Source organism: Athene cunicularia (assembly GCF_003259725.1).
Source record: "Athene cunicularia isolate RWA chromosome 2 unlocalized genomic scaffold, athCun1 chr2_part2, whole genome shotgun sequence".
Taxonomy (NCBI): domain Eukaryota; kingdom Metazoa; phylum Chordata; class Aves; order Strigiformes; family Strigidae; genus Athene; species Athene cunicularia.
Genome location: NW_020799096.1, coordinates 3300888 through 3320744, shown reverse-complemented (window position 1 = coordinate 3320744; position 19857 = coordinate 3300888). Strand labels below are relative to the sequence as shown.

Here is a 19857-nt window from a genome sequence, read left to right as displayed (position 1 = left end):
CAAGCCAAGGATTCCTCTCTCCCTCCCTCTTTCTTTTTCCACCCCTCCCGCCTTCAGTGTAAACCCAAGACGCAGGATCCTGCCGAGGGAAAGTGCTCCTTGAAATCATCACCACAGACCCCGCTGTGAAAGTGCAGAGGAGGAGGGAGAAAAAGCCTCGGCAGCCAACCTCCTGCTGCTGAAGGCTTTGCAAGCAGGGCAATGGCTTCAGGCTCTCAGAGATTTTCTCTCACCTTTCTCCAGGGCGTGGGATCTGTCTTCTTCATCCTTCAGATCATCTCTGTTCAGGCTGATGGTGAGTCCCCAATTCAGTTTGGCTGAGTTGCTATGGCTGGAATGAGAGCTGTATGTTGAAATGTGTTATTGCAAAGAAAAAAAAAAAAAGACCCAACAAAAAAAAACCAACTTTTTTTTTTTTTTTTTTTTTTTTTCAATAAGAAACTTAAATACACGCCCCAGTTTGGGTTAGGAAACGTCTGATTCAGAGGTTTTTGAGACTCTACAAATATCCTGGGGTTAAGCAGAGAAAGGAAATAAGATCCCAGAAGGCTAAGATTATTTTATTATAACAAAACGACAGAATAGTGAACTTTTCCAGAGGAAATAAGAATAATAAAACAAAGTCAGAACACAAATAAGAAGACTCAGCTATATTTCAGGAGTGTGCTCCTTATAATTAAAAGTATCTTTTCTCCAAAGAACTTCCCCGTCTGCTCACTTCAGATGTCCCCCAACGTCAATTTATACGGGCAGGTACTTGAGGAAGGGCAGACAAGAAGTCAAAGGCTTTTATAACCTTTTCTGTTCAGTACCACACATGCAGAGGATGACTGCTCACCTTTCTGCATGTGAGTTTCGTCTGCACTTCATTGCTGAGGGACATGATCAGGACATGAATTTGGCTGAAGCACCAGCTATCAGTTACTCTGAAATGGGACTTTTTTACTTGCTGAAGATAATCCTGAATAGCTGCATCACTTGAAAGTTTCCAGTAGCCTATTGCCCTTTTTAATGATTAAGCCTGTAGTAATGATGAACAACTTGCCTTAGCAAAAACATGATTTATTTTTGAAACAACTGTGTCTTTTCCTGGGAGAGCAATGCTGAATGGCCACATTTTTTCACTCTCACAGCTGCAATAGATTTATGCCTGATCTCAGGATTTTTTTTTATTTCGATACACTAATCATTTACCACTTATGTTTGCTGCATTATTCCAGAGAACAGATCTTAAACATCGTAGGGCAATAAAAACATCTTCTTTTTGTTCTCAGAGTATTTTTCCTCTTTAATCTAAATTTATTTTAGCTTGATGACAGAGTTTGGCAAAGGAAAAGGAGAAAAATAATCTTGCCTGCATGTTTCTACCACTTTGTGTGAAATACCATTTATACAACAGAAGCCTGTCTTGTAAATGTGAAGAAAATTACTTTTCATTAAGAATAAAGGAAGAGAAATGTGTCAGGCAACTGCACTGTGTTGCAGTAGGCAAAACTGCGATTCTGATTTTTGGAAATACTCCTTCCCTAGCAAAATGCCTCTGAAATGAGGAAAAAAAAATGCATACCCATGAAAGAGGGTTCTCCACAGAACTTAAGAAAAGATAACAGGACAGGAATAATCAATTTCCTTTGCTAAGAATGCTTCATCTGAAGAATTCCCTTACATTTTCAAGAGCACCTTCCAATTTGTGTAATTTCTATAGAATTAATGACATCTTCTTGTTTCCTAAACAGAGAAAGGGAAAAAAAATGTTGGAGATCATTTTAAGGCAGAGTTTGTGACAAATTTTAATTGCCATTCAACAATTTGTCAAATTTACTTCACACATGGTATGGCAATTATAAGAATTAAAGGGTAAAATATCTGAAGTACATTACAGCTGTAGAGCATTATTATAATGCCGTAGTTTCAAATTTTTTTTTTTAACTTCTAAGTATCATTGTGAAAGATGTGCAAGTCCTCTATTAACATGCTCTTCAGTGTGTTCTCCTAATATTAATATTCAAGCAGACAACTGTAATGCTGTCCTATAAACCATCTGGCTTATTATACACTGATACAGAAGGAAACACAATGTGAACTTTAAAATTTACCGCTACATGTAGGCTTCTTCTTAAGAACATCTGAGAGTATGAAACAGGATTAATGCTTTGTTTTATAACAGGTTCTGGTCTGATCCAGACAGGAAACCACCTTCTCTTTTGTTTAAATTGTAGGTGAAGTACAATTGTGCTACTCTCTCAATACATGCAAATGTCACTTAAGTGCCAAGAGACCATATGTGTCTGGGTGACACATATGTATGTATTTGTTATGTGTATTAGTTACTTTTAACTGAAAGTAACTGACTGTTTTGCAAACAACTGAATGGATTTTGAACTCACCTTGTAAAAATCCTGTGAAATTCAGACTGGCCCCTGTTACAGGCAAACCTCTGAAACCGGTTACAATATATTTCCCTAAGGCAGACTTTTGCTTTATTATCTCGCACACAAATAATGACAGAGAACAGCCATAAAACCAGACCATTGAGGTCTGGTGAAGGCGTAAAGCCTCGAAGCTGGATTGATCTCTTTTGACTAGTATCTACCATGGCACGCATTGCTGTAGCGCGGTTAGACTCCAGAAAGACCAAGGTAAATGCTGAAATAAAAGATGGCTTTGTTTCGCTTTGCAGTTTTTTTACGATTGAGATGTGCTTGCTCATAGCCATTGAGGTCGGGGTCAGATGGACAGAAGGCTCCTCAAGGGCTTGTTCCTGCTCTGACATACCATGGTGTGCCACTGCTGTTAGTGCAGTTACTGGAGAATAATATAGGTTGTCATGACAATATAGGTTGTTGTGACAGGTCTCAATCATACCAGAGCAAATGCAGGCTTTTAAAAATTTCTTTGCATTTGCGCTGAATAGGACAACAAAGATGCGGCTTCACGCATACTGCACAGGAGTCACCTCTGCTTTTTTTGACTCCCTCTTCTGTCTTTTCATGGCTGCTAAAATATCCATACATATGAACCATAGGTTTCTGCAGAGTACTTGCTCTGAGACAGAGCTTGTCAGGAGAGAATGATGGTGATTAATCTAAGACACTCCTGAATTGACAAAAATGTGCTAGTTGCGAAACTTTACTGATCAATCCAGAGTGGAGTTGGTCTGTTGGCTAAATTTGCGTTACCTGGAAGATCTATTGGTCAAACCAGTCATCTGGTAGTGACCATGTGTGGTGACTGCAGAGGTTGCAAGTGGAAGGATCCTGAATCCAAAAAGCTAGGCACAATTAGGTGAGGATTTGAGATACATACTTCTGACCTAGAACCAGATGTGTCTGATGTGAAAGGTAGGGAAAAAAACATACTATGCTCTCCTTTGGCTTCCTTTGCACCTTTTTTTGTAAAGAAAAGGCAAAAAGTATGCTTTTTCTCTTCTCTGTCTAGACACTTGCATTTGAATAGCAGGTGTCTAAGCATTACAGGCTCCCTCTTGCAAAACATATTCTTGTATGTTACAAAAATAAATGCATAAATGATTCCAACTATTTGATCCTAAAGCATGTAGTAGAATTAAAGTTTAAGCTCAAACTGAATTTAGCTGAAGAGAAACTCAAAGGTGACCCCCCCCAATTTTGCTAGTTTTCTGATGATGTAATACTTTAAGCGATTTGAATTAAATAAGACATCATTCACTTTAGTTTCTTGCAGAAATAAACTCTACATTCATGAACACTAAGCAGAACTGGTAATTGCCCCAATCTCTTGTCTGTAGTTGTACAGTTTTACTGAATCCTCCACCCTTACTAATACAATCAAGGCCATTGTTGCATACAGCCATAGAAATGGAAATGAAATTGCTCTTGAAGTACAGAAGCGACCTACCCTTCCTCTTCTCTCTTCTACCTCAATTTGAAGTTTTTAACATTTAAGTAAAAAAAAATTAGACTACACATTTGCACATCTTTCACCACATTTATTTTGTTGAAACTGTTTAGGTTTTATCCTTTGAACTAGTAAGTATCATGTCATGAGATCAGCACACTGGGCATGTCTTTTAAAGTACTTTGATTTTATATTATTTGTGAGAGACATTTTTATTTCAAAGTATATATTATTATGCAGTTTTATGTTTCTTCTTCAAGCATGATGCAAATCCTGCTGAAGACATGGAGGTCTTTGAACTCATTTCAGTGGGCTGTGAACTGTGCCTATACACCTCAGAAGAGCTCCTTTTTTTATCTGTTACTGCATTAGAATAAATTAGCCAAATTCTGTCTTGGCAACAAAGAAAATTCTTCTAATTCCACAGAGTTTCCTAAAAGTATGAAGAAACAGGTTTTGGACTGGTTTTATTTTTGAAGAGTCCCTTTTTTGAGCTTCCATATCTCTGATTGTAGACAACTCTTCAGTCTTGAAAGCATAATAAGGTCTAATTAGAAGCTGAGTTTAACGAAGTTCGAAACTGCAAATGAGGTGGAGTGAGAGTAATGAGCCACTGGAACAGTTTACTATAAAGTGTGCTGTAAAGTCTCCGTTACTTGGAGTCATTAAATCATGACTGGATGCCCTTTGAAAAGACATGGTCTAGTTCAACCATGAATTTTTGGACTTGATGGTGGAATTACTTGGGGGAAAACTACAGTCTAATTATGCAGGAATTAAACAAAGTGATAAAAATAAATCCTCTAAACTCTGAGATCTATGCTTCTATGGGTATGTTTTCAATCAGAATATATTGTGGTACTCTTAAGTAAAAACTATATTCAGCTCTTGCCTGTTCACAAAGTTTTAGTGACAATAATAAAAATTATTCTTTTATCAATGTATCAAAATACAATCAATATTCTGCAATAATAGTGTTCAGGTGATGGTAGAGGCTCGAGATATAATGCAGGCTAGTTATTAAAGAAAGACTGTCTTTGGTTTCAAGTGTTAATTTTTCTTCAGAACTATAAATCCAGCTGTTAATTAACATTTGGAAGAATTATATCTTATCGTTTATGTCTTACTACTGAAGTTAAAACATTTTCACTGGTTTCAAATGGGAATTTGCTAAACTCAAGATGTGCATTAAGACTCCTGAGAAAGACTACTTTGCATGGATTTTTAGCTTGAGCTTGAAATAAAAGGAACTGGCTTTGTTTAAAAAGGCCTCGGAAAAGTGTGTAGAATTTTGAGAACAAATGTCCACACCACCTGTCCTATCATCACATTATGGGAATCCAGTGTTATGGGGCAGAAATGAAGGGAGAGAGTTGAGAGGGAGCTCAAAGAAGGGGGCTGTTCAAAGGTACCACAAACAAAGGCATACTCTGTTCCTTTATCCTGCACCTTATGGAAATATAGAACAATTTCATATTTAAAATTGCATATTTAAAACAGAATGACAATACATTTCTTGATACTATCTCAGAGAGAAAACTAATTTTAATTACACTGTCATAATGTTCTAGAGAGAAAGGTGACACCATTTGAACATTTCACAACCCCAATACAAAAAATGACTGTGATATCATCCAGTATGTGAGACAAACCTTTTTTAAAAAACTTTTATTACAACTGGCAGTGATAAAAATTTCATGGATATTTAACCAGGATACTTAGATCCCCAGCTTGAAAAAGATAACACTTTTGTGATAAAAAGTGAGAAAAATTGCGTACATTAATATCTCAAGCATGCCACTGTAAGGTGACATATTCAATTTTAGTGTTGTAGTCTTATGTATTTAAGGGAATTTCCTGTTTTGATATGCTTTTGCATTTTTCCTATTACCATGCTAGCATGTCTCCTGCACTTTTTTCCTGTAAATGCCCCTCAGTAATGTGACACAGCTCAGGATATTGGGGATCCAGCTATTCCATTGGTCAAGCATCTGATAAGTGAATCTTGCTTGCTATTATATTTTCTAAGAAATGAGGCAAAAACAGATGTTGCATCTTAAAAACTGGTCAGATAGCCATAGAGCTCCTAAAGCTTTGAGGAAGATTCCCAGGTCAGTCTGGTAAGCAGGTCAGCCTTCTTTATCCACCTCTGGCTAACCAGAATTTCCTACAAAGCAGTTCATTGTAATTTTCCCAACCAGTAAGTCCTTCCTAGCTTACCCTAAGACCTATTTGGCTACATAGTTGGGACTTTCCAGATACCTTTTTGAAGGATGAGACTGTTTTGAATCAGCACCTTCACAGTTTCTAGTAAAAAGTTAATTTATTTTAAGTATTAGCAAACAAATAACAGTAGTTAAGAAAAGCTGTCTCAGCCTCAGTCTTGGCCAGCTAAACTCCTCTAAAAATGTAATTGTTACTTACTAGTAAAAAGAGTAAATTATGAACTTAATTTCTTTTAATTATATTTAGATGGAACTTGATTCTTAATGATCTTCCTTTCTTTAAGTCTTCTAACTCAAATACTAATAGCTGGATAATAAGAGTTACTGCGATGTCAAGCTAACATTTATGATTTCAGTCAGATGCTACACAAACTTGACCTATATGTATTTGATCATGCATCTCAATCCTGACAGTCAAATGGTGAAATATAGAATGTGAACAAGTTTTTATTTCGGACAAAGCCTCAGTAAAGCATTACACTTAACCCCTGCTTACCTTTATGAAGAGAAGTCGTTCCGCAGCATAAGAATGGTTGTTTAAATCCAATCATCTTTTTGCTTATATTATCTCTCTCCCTATGCCATGCAAAATTCACTATGTCTATACATGGCTTGGGAAACAGCAATCTACATTAGTCTCGTGCATTATTTGGGACATTTTGCAAAGAATCCTGATGTTCTGGTACTTAGGACTGTAGAGGCTTGCTTTTTTCACTGCTCTGTGTAAACTCCCGTGTTATAATTACAGTTCATGTTACTAGTTGAGAATCAAAGAGACAATGTAGTCTAGTGGTTAGGACATTGATCTGTGCTTCTGGGTTGCATTCCGTGGTCAGGAAAATCACTCTGGATACTCTGAATTCCTGTTCCTTCTCATCACTGCTTGTCCCGCTTATTTAAATTACTATCTGACCAAGTCAGGATGACTTCTTACTGTGCGCATGCAGAATTCCTGCTGAAGTAGGAATCTTCATCAGGACCCATGTGTGCTTGGTAGCTAATGTAAACAGAAATTACGTATTTCCTTGAGAGAAACTGCATTTTTGTTGTAAGAACTGTGATTCTTTCAGTGGGTTAAACTGTGCACAGGTGAAAACAGAAAGCTGTCAGGTACAGACCTGCCCCATATTAGTTCCCTATATTTAGGATTGGATTCAGGTTTATCAATTTGTTGAAATAATATTGGTGGAGGTGGCACTTGGTACAGAATCAGTCTGAATCAGTCTGAAGGATTTCTAATATTGGTCAATATATACTATGAGTGTGAAGTTAGCTACATAGAGAGCACTTGGTATGGGCTGGAAGCTACAGATTCATATAACCACTACCACTAATCTACTTTTGAAATAAAGCATAATAAGCGTTTCCAGGCATTTACTGAATTATCAGTGCTTAAAACTTGTCTTCCTGCACCTACAAGCAACCTCAATCTGTACCTTTGAAATTTAGCAGGTATTCTGAAGGATGTTATCTTCAGAAAGAAAATACTTATGGCAATTTAGATGTCAGCACTGTAAACTGTCTCATTGTTTATCTCTTTTTCTGGAGACATCCAGCTAATGTGTTTATTCCATAACCCAGTAACTTCTCAAGCTTCGTTGCCAAAACCCCAACTGCCCTGTTCCCAGTTGCCAAAACCTCTAACTTTCACCCTTACAGCTTTCACAGTGTTAGATAAATTAAAGTAAAATAAACTGAACTGAAAATAAAAATAACACAAGAAATTGCTAAATTCGTTCTCATGCTCATTCAAAAAAGCCTTCCATTAAGAAAAAAATTGTCTGTCTTTCCAGAAATATATGAAAACAAAGCGGCTTTGCAGCAACATTTAGGCACAAATTGCCATAGAATTACATCATTTTGATTTTAGAGAATAAATATAAATCTATTTCTGACAAGGAAGACTGGGTTTCAATACTGGCTTTTATATTTGTGATTACTTTATAGATGTAGTTTTATAAATGTAACTGGAAAATGCTTAGTAATGAATTCCAATGCCTACAGGAGATGTTCTGATTTTGACTATATATGTACGTATGGGAGAGTGTTGAGCTTTATCTCTCCAGACCTATAGCGGCAAGACAAGATTCTCATATGGGCTAGGAACAAATAGGGACTTAGCCATACTTGCTTTTCTGTTGAACAAAACTAAAAGAAAAGCTAAGACAAAGGTATTTACAGTACTCATAAAATTGCTCGTTTCAAGAAGCAGGTTGTTCATTAAAGTGAACTCAGTAAAAGCATGAAGACTTTATTTGGTCATATTTTGCCATATTTTTGTTGAATATGTATTGAGGACAATACCTTGATGACTGACATGTCTTTTCTTGGTGCTGCAGGGAAAGTGTTTGCACTGGAGTCCAAGAACAACTCTCAGGGTCTGGATTTAGCTGAAGCTGAGAAAGCTTGTGTTGACCTGAGTGCTCGCTTAGCAACTGCAGAAGAACTGAAAAGGGCTGTTCTGGACTGTTCTTTTGCTGGCTGCACCACAGGATGGCTCGCTGGTGGCTCCACTGGGTAAGGACAACAGCATAACCCTTCCTGAGAAGTATGAATGATAGCTGTCAAGCAAGTTTTCCTCCTTGGCTATTACTGAAAAACACTGACCCCAAGTCAAGCACCATGACATGTAGCTATCTATATATGCCACTCTCCCCACAAAATCAATATTGTGCAGCTAATATTGCAGAGATACAAATATTTATCAGTCTGAGATCACATATTTCACAGATCTGAAGCGATTTCTTCTTCCTCTTTCCTTCTGAATTATGTTGTCATGGTTCCTTTTCACCTGTCCTGTAGTGGGGCACTGAGCCCTAAAGGAGCTTGCAGGCTGAGGATACGGTGCTGGAGTTAGTGTCAGTGCTCCCACTGACTCTGTTATTCTCTACTCTGTAAGAAGCTCAGCAAACCAAGCTTCTCATGGAAACCATTCACCTGTCTCAGGTATTCACATGCGTCTGAATAGACGGTAGGCATATTCAAATAGGTATGACTTCATATGTACTTAGATATGATAACAGACCTGTGTTAGAGAGTTTATTGAGAAGGCTCTCCAGGGAACTGATATTGTCACTCAATATAATGAATTGTGTTATTCGAGGTAGCTCAGGTGGCTCAACACAGTGCTACGCTGAACTTTGCCTTGCAGTACAGATAGAGTTGCAAGATGTACTGGCCTGCCACAGCCTCTCCAGAAAGCATCATTGTCTTTGTAGAGACCAGTTCCAAGCAGGAACATGAAGGTGTCCTGCGGTGGAAACTGCTTCCCTCTGCTGATCATAGTTTCAGGAGGCTAAGCTGTCAGCCTTCACGAGCACTCCAGAAGACCCAATTTGACTTTCAGTGAAATTTAAGATTTTGAGAACATATGTCCCCCCAGGCGCTAGCTGTATGCCAGAAGCAGCACGGCCCTGCCACTATGCCACTTCACTGTGGATGGTGAGGGCTTCCCAAACCCAAGCAAACTCAGCCTCATTCCAGTCTTGCACAGGTCCAGCTATGTATGGAGCACTGCACTGGGCCAAGCACCTACATCTCAGCTGCCCAGTGTCTTCCAAAATGAAAGTCCTCACAACATGCCTCAGGAAGAGGTAGATAGGCTTCCTGTTTGACAGAGACTAAATCACACTAAACTCAATTTAAAAAACCCAAAATGGAGCAGCTGAGGGTTGGCATGAAGGTCTCATGTCACCAAAGCTGGGACCACACAGGAATTGCCCAGGAGGAGCATGAGTAGATCCAAAGCCCCTTCTCTCTTTAATCTTTCCTTCATCAGCCTCACCAGCCACAGCCTTAGTGTCATACATATATTCATTCCCCTGAAGTGCTTTACAAATTCTCATGAGTTGGAGGGTAATATCTAATCTACCGTTGTCACGTCCCGCTCAGACGAGGGGGACAAGTAACTCAGATTCACTCAGATTTGCTTTCCCAGGTTGTTTGTCTTAGTTTCTCACAGGCCTGGTTTCTCGTCTCTTGCAACTGTCAAAGTTCAGTGGTGATAAGATTTCCTTTTATCAAGATACTGTTTCCAAGTTCCCAAACTTCAGTTTATTACTGGATTTTGTGACAGTTATCAGTTATTTAAGCACTGGTGTTTGTTTATTTTTAGTGATAAAGTTTCTAAAGGACAGAAAATTGCTACTATTAATGAAAGATGATATTTAAACAACTTCAAGCAGTTCCAGTGATCCTTTTTTTTTTCCAGATGAAAAATTGTTTGAAAATTTATTTGGGGAACTTTTGTTATTAAAAAAATTTTCCAGAAATCTCTCTGGAATATGGGTATTGAGGATATGAGATATTGATTCTAAACCCTACGAATTTTTTTCCCTAAGCCAGTTGCTGAGATTTCATGAAGGCTGAAGAGCCAAGAAAACTATCCATCTCAGAAATGCTTATCAAAGATATTTTATATGTTCTTTTATACAGCCTCTGTATTATGAAAGTAAGGAATGATGATGGGTAGGAGAAGAAACTGTCCCTTTTTTATCTAATCAAAACCACTAGTTAGCCCTGAGAGATCCTCAATTGATTGTTGCAGGCACTGGAGCTACAGCTCTTAATAGACCAGCTGTGGACCTATCCATGAATATCTTCAGTATCAAAATTGGATACAGTGGTAGTATTGTACCCATCAGACTATGATGATGTGAGAATGTACACATACCGATGGGAAGGAAAGGAAGATTTTTCATCCCTTACAACTTTCCATACACCATTCCTTCAGTAAACCTGTCCTTAATATAGAAGTCTCTAAACTATTTATCAGAAAGGACTTTGTGGGGGCACATCAGCATGCCATTGCTGTGCAGTCACCACATCTGACCTTCACTGGGGAGCTTCACCAGAAAGAATAGTTCTTCAGAGCTGGAATTTGATACTCTTCTCTTGAACTATTTTACCCATGGCTGGGCAAGCACCAGAATGTATGTTATTTGGTTCACTGAACTGGATATTTTTGACTCTGAGGAAAAACAGGAAAAGTATAAAGCCTAAAAAGGCTATACTGGTTTCCCTGTTAGTTAGTGCAGGTCTGGACAAGGAAAAGAGCAGCTGAATGCAAAGTATGCAAATGAATCTAAAGATCTTCAGAGGGATTTAGATGAATGGGCAAAATGATGACAAATGGATGGTATGATGACAATGATAATACATGCAGGAGAAATATTCAGTCTACTTGAAAATATCTAACTGGGTTCTGATTTACCTCTTTCAGCCCAGGAAAGATATGAGGACATCGCTATGGACAGCACAAAGAAAAGCTCTGTCAAACTGCAGCTGTAGTAAAAACAAACAAACAAGCAAACAAAGAGTTGCTAGAGTGCTTAGGGAATGAGATGGGGAATATGAAAAATATATACAGATATATATACACATAAAGGTCAGTGTAACAGCCTTCTTTGGAATACTATATGTATTATTGTTACCACATCTTAAGAAAGTACTAAAAGAGGCTCAGAAAAGGGCTCAAGAATGATTAAATGAATGGAAAAGCTCTTAAGAAGGGACTCAAAATATTTTACTAAACTAGTTATTCAATTTTTAAAATATAGCTACAGTTACCTATTCGATACTTAGGGCATTTACTTGATAAGTGGAAACATGACAGCAAGGATAAAGGGCATCTGGCAAATACAAAACCTCAATCCACACTTGGCAGATTTAACAGGGAGAGGGGAAAGCAGGCTAGACAGCATGCCCATAAGGTTACAGAATCGGGGAAAATTATTTCCAAAATAAAGGACTCTTTGCTGGACACACCTTGTGTTATTTATCTTGAGGGACCTCCACATCTTTGAATGTGATGGCATGGCCCAGGGACAGAAGGGATGTCCCCACGTTTGCCAGGTCCAAAACTGTTTGGGACTTTATAGGTTTTATCTAAAACCTTGGATTCCTCCCAGCAGCTGACTGGTGTCCAGTGCAGATCACAGAGCTTTAGTCTAATATTCTCCCATATCCTCTTGGACTGCATACATCAGAAAGGAGATGAATAGGAGGGAACATGATAAAAGAAGTTACTAATTTCAGGGAGAATGCAGTTTGGTTTGTTTATTTGATGTCTGGAAAGTATCCCAATCTTTCCCCTGAGGAAAAATGGATTAGACGTTGGCAGTAGAAGTAAACACAAACAAATGATGTGAGTGAAATCATTATAGTGTTGCAGATTTTCTGACACGCTTCAGTTCTCCTCCCACCACATATACTTAAAACTGAACAGGAGCTCTAGCAGAGATGTAAGGATTTCTTCACCTCTAGATCAGTTTTCCAGGATTTGCACAAGTCAATGATTTGTTCATTTCTGATGACTGTTTTATGGTCTTAGTAGATAATTACAATCCCACTCCTAGCAGATGTATCCATCACTATTGGCTGTTGTGTCCTTATTATTATTTTTACAGCCAAATTTGAACCTGGAAACCCATGGGAGTTTCTCATATTATGACTGAGGAATATCACTGAGCCAACGTGTGTTTGTACTCCCTGCTCTCTGGGCTATACCTCTTATATGAGCAAAGAGGAGAATTCAATCTGAAAACTAGCCTAGTTTGGGTGACTGTCAAATTTCTGATGGCTCATGTAAATATGGAGCCATATGTAAGTATGCAAAGATTTTGAGATTATGATGGGACACCCTCTGTTGGATCCAATGAGGCTGTGGCCGCCCAGCTCACTCCAGCTTACTTCTTATTGACCCACTGCAGTGACTGTTGCCTCCTCAACTCTGCTGGTAGAGGTGTTTGTCTCTTGTATCTTTTAAGTCAGAAGGGAACAAGGTGGGCACCCAGCTAATAATTAGGGTGTTAAAAAGCATCTTTCTGCAGAGAGTGATGCTGGTGGAAGAAGACACCAGTCTGCTGGTGGGGATGCGCATGTTGCGCACTCTAACCCACTTCAGTCCCTGCAAATTGGGCTAGCCCAAGCAGCAGGTCTCGATAAATATGATTCACTTCAACTGATGTAGGATGAAAATTGGTTAAACAAATAGATCCCTGCTAGTAACCTGCCAGGGTGGCTTTGTGGTTTGAGCAGCCTGGGACAGAACCTCTTTCACAGGCATAAGGGGATGTTTTTGTCTTCTGCTTTCAGTTGTTCAGACCAACCCAATACAGAGTTCAGGGCTGGTTTGCACAAGCAAGTCACTGTCAGGTCCAAGGGCTTGGAAACTTTTAGAGAAGAGCCTCTGACAAGTAGACAAGGGTAGGAGGATAATGGGTAACATCTTCCAGCAGCCCAGAAGTAAACCATTTGCAAGTCAGTCCTTACATGTGTAACTTATAAAGCATTACACATTGTTATATTTCAGGAAATGAAATGTTAGGCAGGTCTCATTTGTCAGATGAGCCCTAATAGCTCTTTGTACTAAAAATGACACTCTTGCGACTTATTTGCATGTCAGACAAGTGAGTCAGTAAAACCAGCAAGTGATCTGCCAGAATATAAATGAAAAAAGGTGGGAGAGTTCTCTGAACTACTATCTTTTGAGTTCAGATGTCATACTGGAAAACTTTGTGTCAAGTGTTCCAGTGCTAGGCAGCATGTACTGTAGGGTCCTATGTTCGTTTCTGGGATTTTGGAAATTGGGAAAGTGAACATGACACAATTTTTCTTATGATCAGCCCTGCGCACAGAATATTAGAAAACAGCTATTTATCTTAGAAATTGTAAACATCTTCAACAGCTTGTATTGAGATATTAATAGCAAATTTACTCATTTCCATCATTTTTCTAGGACTGACAATCTGAAGCTGCCCTATTCTCTATCCCGTTCCTTATTAGTTTACAAAAGAACGAAGCCATGTATCCCTTCTATAAGGGCTCTGAACTTCTGCATACACTTTGTGTTCTATGACAGACATCCTGCAGGGCTGTCAACCTGTTCCTTTGCATGACATTTCCCTAGGCTGGTTCCTACCCAGTCCCTGGAGGATTTATTTTGGAGGGGGTAACTCTGGAGTGAGCAAGCAGTCAGCTAGAAAAAGCCTTGCTGAGGGAGTCAGAAAACTGGAGTTCTTTTCTTGGCTGGCCACAGACCAGATGTTTGCTGCTAAGAATATTACTTCATCTCTATTTTTCCTTCCTTTTGTTAGCTCTTTGGGTTTTGCACTGACTCTGATTGAATGGCTCTACAGTGTCAAACACAACAGGGCCCTCACTGCAGATGACACCAGTGGGAAATGTAATAATAAGACTCAGAAATGACATTTCACAAGACTACCTACTTCTGTTTCTGCCTACTGCATGGGACTTGCCCAGCACCTGGCAGCAAGGTAATGACAGCACATTTCTTGGGAAAGAAAAAGGCAATATCCAAGGAATGAAATAAGACTCAATTGCTAACCCTCACCAGTCCTCTCATCTGTGTGTGTAAACCCTTGGACTTGTGGACCCCATGAAATCTATCCAGGTGTGCATACTATAACAGGCCCACTTGCTTATTTGCAGAGAAGCAGTCCAAATGATATGTCAGTTTGGCAAGCTCTCTGTTTTATTGCAAGGCTGTGCTCTGCTGTCTGATGATAATGCATATGAATTTGCTCCCAGACATGTGTATGAGGTAGGTCGGTTAATTCCCTTCAAGAGAAAAATCCAGACATAGCTGACAGGACATGGTCCAATTCAAAATGCTAAAATTGCTTATGAAACCATCCGAGGAGATCTTGCATTCCAAAATGCCTTCACGTTACAAAGTCTAGTCCCACAGCCCAGAGCTGGTGTCATGCTCTCCTAGAAGATGACTTTGTCTTCTCATTGTTTCTTGTCAATCATCTCAGAAAGTCTCATGCAGAGAAAAACCCTAAGTAATTGTATTTCAGGAATAGGGATTTCTACAAGAAGCTCAGTCAAGAGACTTGAATTTAATGTATGGACATGGGCAGTTTACCTCAAGGAATGGTATCACTGAGCAATGTGGACATGAGCCACTTTGTCTCAGCTTTGGGGGAATGTGAATCTTTTCTTGGCACAACCTGGGAAGACAGCATGGTCAATGTATGAGAGCCACGACTCTTGTAAAACAAACAATAATTAAAGAATTTTTTAGAAAATGTACTTCTTCAGGAAAAGCATCATACAGAAGAAAATACATTTTTGATGTATTTTCAAGGAAAGGACAAGCACGCAAAATACCATCTGCTAAACTGTAGCTTCACAGTCTTCACAGTAGCTCTTTACTTAGCTGGGACTTGCACTTTTAAATTGTATTTTTACTGAGAAGTTTTTTTAACAAACCTTGAGGGCTCTACCAAAACTTTAGCAAACTTTGGCACAAAATGTAGGGGTATGCTAGTGAAGTTAATGTCAAAGGTTAGAACTCATTGTTGACACCAGGGAAAATCACAATATTGAACAGGAAGGTAAGTCTGACTTCAGAGATGGAGTAACAGAAGAGGGGTGTGATGTAACAGTATTACATGAAGACTAATAGGCACTTCTGCCTTAAGCTAGCAGTTCAGCTGGAAAAGGCAGAGCACGAGAAAGAACTGGGTGTAGTCACAGAACACAGGATGGCAGTGAGCCTGTCGTAAAATAAAATAACTCACGTAAAATCTGTGAAAAAGGAAATGCAGTCCCCCTAAAAGACATCCAGCAGCTCTTCCGGAAGAGAGAGGGCAGTACTGAAGGGCTCGAATGAGGCACTGGTGCGATACCACTTGTAATAATGCAATGTAATTCTTGGCATCCAAGCTCAGAAGGGATGAGTTCAGACTAGGATCAGTCCAAGAAAGCACCTCTCTTTTCAGAAGTAATGAAAGGTGATCAGTTTTTATAGCCTAGCAAAATGAAAACAGAAAGGGGATATGCTTACTCTTAGCAAACGCACAAGAGGGACTAATAGCAGGGTTTTAATTTGCCAGCTAGTTCTAATGCATTTGGTTTTCTAATTTTCAAAAGAACTTTGCATATTTTGTCCTTATTTTAGAATCTCTGTAATGATTTGTCCTATCTGAAACCCTTTTGTCGGACAATTGAGCTTGTTTGTAAATTAGTAATATTCAGTAAGTATTTTGGTATTTTTTATTTGATTTTTTTTTTTTTTGGTAACTCATAAATAACATTGGTTATGAAAGTCATGGATTAAACTGGAGCCCATTACATGAAATCAGGTAAAAACAACTTTCTAGTGACACTTGACGTGTCTTTGAGCACCCAACAATTTCAGTCCAGGAAGCAACATGATTCTCCTCTACATGCACTAAGAATGCTCAAATTATATGTACACAGCAATATTATAGTAAAATGACTATATAAAATCTTTCATACTAGGCTACAGTATGAAAATCTGCATGAATGGGCCATATTTATTTAGTGAACAGAGGCCTTACTATTTCAGTAGTCATATGTACAATTTTAAGCACAAAAGGCTGCATTTTGGTGTATATTTTTAAGAATCTAAAGGATATTGGTTCTGCCTTGGTAAGACCTCCTTTTGACATTTCCAGTGGCAGTATTGCTGTTGGAATGTCTTCATGTCACACTTAGAAGCTGCTTTCTTTGGTTCACATCCAGCCAAAATTAGCCTCTATAGTTCCCAGTCAATGGACTTTCCAAAGCCCACCTGTGCTCCCCTTCATGACTTTTCAGGGAAATTTTCTTCCCTTCGGTAATTGTGAACATGTCATTTATATTTTATTCCTCATCAGAGCCAGCTTTATAATTTTCAGTTTCCCTAACTACAGAAGGGAAAGACTAAGAATAAAAATCCTCTAGTTTGGCTTCCAGACTACTGATTTTTTTTTTTCCTCTCACGTAGTTGCTGAAACACAAGCGGTAGAGCTGACCCATAAAAAAAATTAGTACAGGATGTTAAAGATTTATCTTTACTAAGAAAAGTGATGAGGTTTTCAACTTTCTAATTAGGGAAGGTTAGTTATAGTTATGTTATGAACAAGACTTTCACAGTGCCTCATACTACTATGAATAAATGTCATAAGACCGTTCTGACTCAGTTCAGTGAATTTATTGACTAAGACTGCAAAACTCATAATGAACTAGCAGATAAAGTAGTGACTACAAAACATCCCAGTCCCACCTACTGGTTTCTGTGCTGATGGATCATGCTATGTCATATAAACTCTGCTTTTAACTCGGGTTTACTAAAAAATTTTCTAGTATTACAAAATTGCTATGTAATTCTTATAGAAAGCAGAAGTACCAGTGGATACTACTGTAAAGACAATTTATAATTTATATATAAATGTTATGAGTTTATTATATATATCTTTATTATACATGCATATAGAAAATTATAAAATTAGGTATCATTACTATGGCTCAAATATATCATTATGAAATATTTAAGAATATATATTACATAATGACATATCATGGCATATTGTGAAATAAATACTATTCATGTCAACTTTTCTTCTATTTCCTTCGTTGAACTTAGGAATTAGAAGTGCAAAATATACCAATTACTCATTGGTTACATAATAGATTAGAAAAAAATTAACCAGCACAAGAGTAAGTGGAAGACTTCTAGGAAGTCTGGTTCATAGCTTATTTTGCTATGTATTAAATTTTCTCCTCGTGTGTGCACATGATAAATGCAATATCTGAGTCATGGCACAACAAAACAATGATGACCTTGGCCAACCTCTGATCTTTCTTTCAGGGTAGTTGCAGAGGATGGACTGTTAATTGGTTTTAGTTGGATGAATTTTAGGGCACTGCAGGAATTAAGCTGAGGTTCAACATCGTGCAGAGTCTCTGTGGTCTCTTGTTTTCTCACTTGAGAGAAGAGGCATCATGAAGCAGGTTGTCCTTCTAGGCTGTGTAGCAGTTTTTGGCTTGGCTTGTCAAGGAACCAAAGGAGACACCATCAGGCACCCTCCCACTTCTCATCAGAGAGCAGGGACTGTTGTCAACACCATTAAAACCCCTCCTTTCCCAACTGTATTTTTACCTTACTGATAGTATATGGTACTTACACAGTCTATAGCAATAGTACCTGTGCACGATTTTTATGCTGTGATTGTGAGTTCATGGCTGTGTAAGAGTAATTTTCAGGGACACATTGGGTGTCTCAAGCAGATGTATATCAAATATAGAGGATTATTATAGATGATCTGCAGTTTGAACTCAGTATGTTTCTTCTGAGCATGTCTACTTTCATAAGAGATCTCCATAGAAGGAAAAATATTATTTCATCCATTTCTTAAATGCAAGGTACAAAATCATGTATCACACTGCTCTAAGCACTGGATTATAATATATGCTAAGATGAGTAATGAGCAAGTCTGTTTAAGTTCAATTATTACATGAAAGTAGCAATAAATAGAATTAAAGTTCCCTGCATGAATACATTCTTCTAAATGCCTAGGTAGGTGGATGTATCCCTGAAAAAAGTATAAAGTTTGTGGCATTCTCTCAACCATGATGCATGCCCAGTGCAACAATTCAAGATAGTAAAGAAATGAACGAGGTGACATAATTCCACAACCTCTCAGTGGGGTGCTGGAAAGAGTAGGAAAAATGTATGACTTTTGTTGTTTCTTATTTCAGCATGGCAACGCTGCTGCTGAAGAAATTTTAAAGTATGTTGAGTTCTGAATTGATAGCCATTTTTTGGTCCTCAAATGAAAAATGTAACAAAGATAAAAAAAGCATCAAAACCTACTTTTTAGACCTGAGACAAAAGTGTACCTGTGTATTTAATCTTTTATTATAGAAAACCTTTTATTATAGATGAAAACCTAGCATTTTAGGATTTAGGGAAACATATACCCACCCTCAAGAACTTGAAGAAAAAATACTATTATTGTATATTGTTAGTCATAACTGAAGTCCTACTGACTGCAGAGAGACTATTTCTATGCCAGAGGTGTTGCAGGTCTGATCATTAGACCCACTACTGAGAAATGCTGAGCACTCTTGAAGCTCCTTTCAGCAGCAGTAAAACCAGCTTACTGAAGATGTTTAAAGCTTGCAGGATTGAGCTCATGGTAGAAAACTACTGAGAGAGAAGGACAAACGGGAGAGATGAAATAGATTTTTTTTTTCTTCTATTTTTTATATGTGTACAAGACATGATTTCTTTAATCTCAGAATAATGACATTAGAATATTTTCAGTTTTAATCAGATCAATTTTAATATGACAAAAATCCAAATTAAAGTCCTAAGTAGAAGATTAACCAGGGTCTAGTCTATTGTAGGAAAAAAAGAAATAGACAGGAAGAGCAATTTTTAAACTTCATGCATGAAAAAAATTTACTAAGAAATACATTTTTAAAATCTTAGTGTCATTTAAAGCCTTTCTTTATGTATAATGTTAAAATGATATGCAAAATACACCTTTGTAAGTTTGGTCTCATTGGATATCAGCTAAGAAATGCTCTTAAAATTAATTAACTAATCAATATGTTTTATCAACTACAAACTTTTAATTCATTGTACAATACTTGAAAAAAAAGTAAGAAGAACTTTCTCTTCACATACACATGAGCCAGGTATCCTGTTTTGGAGATGACCTGAATATACCAAGGATGTGTTACCCACAGAAAACCCACAGAAAATTTTCTAGCCTGCTGAAGAAATGATAAAGAAAGTACAGTGCTTTGGCAGAAGCAAAATATATCAGCTACAAGTTGTAATTAGGTATCAGACAATTCAAGATAAGATTTGCAAGAGTGGCTTCCAAGTATCAGGAATTTAATCTTTGATTGAACACAGAAAGAAATGTGGCCTCATTTTCAAAAACCATCTTCAAAACTGTTGGGTTTTTTTTTAGAGTCTGAGGTCTTAAGT

General features: G+C 37.9%; 1 protein-coding gene across 1 annotated transcript in view; it reads left to right on the top strand.

Moving 5' to 3' along the window:
• The first annotated feature begins 51 nt into the window (after nt 1-51).
• Nucleotides 52-19857, top strand: part of SUSD5 (sushi domain containing 5) — a 44310-nt gene continuing 24504 nt past the window's right edge. The window contains exons 1-2 of the mRNA XM_026843953.1: nt 52-295; nt 8441-8618. Coding sequence (XP_026699754.1) covers nt 202-295; nt 8441-8618 — 272 coding nt within the window. The 5' untranslated portion in view covers nt 52-201. The remainder of the gene's footprint in view (nt 296-8440; nt 8619-19857) is intronic.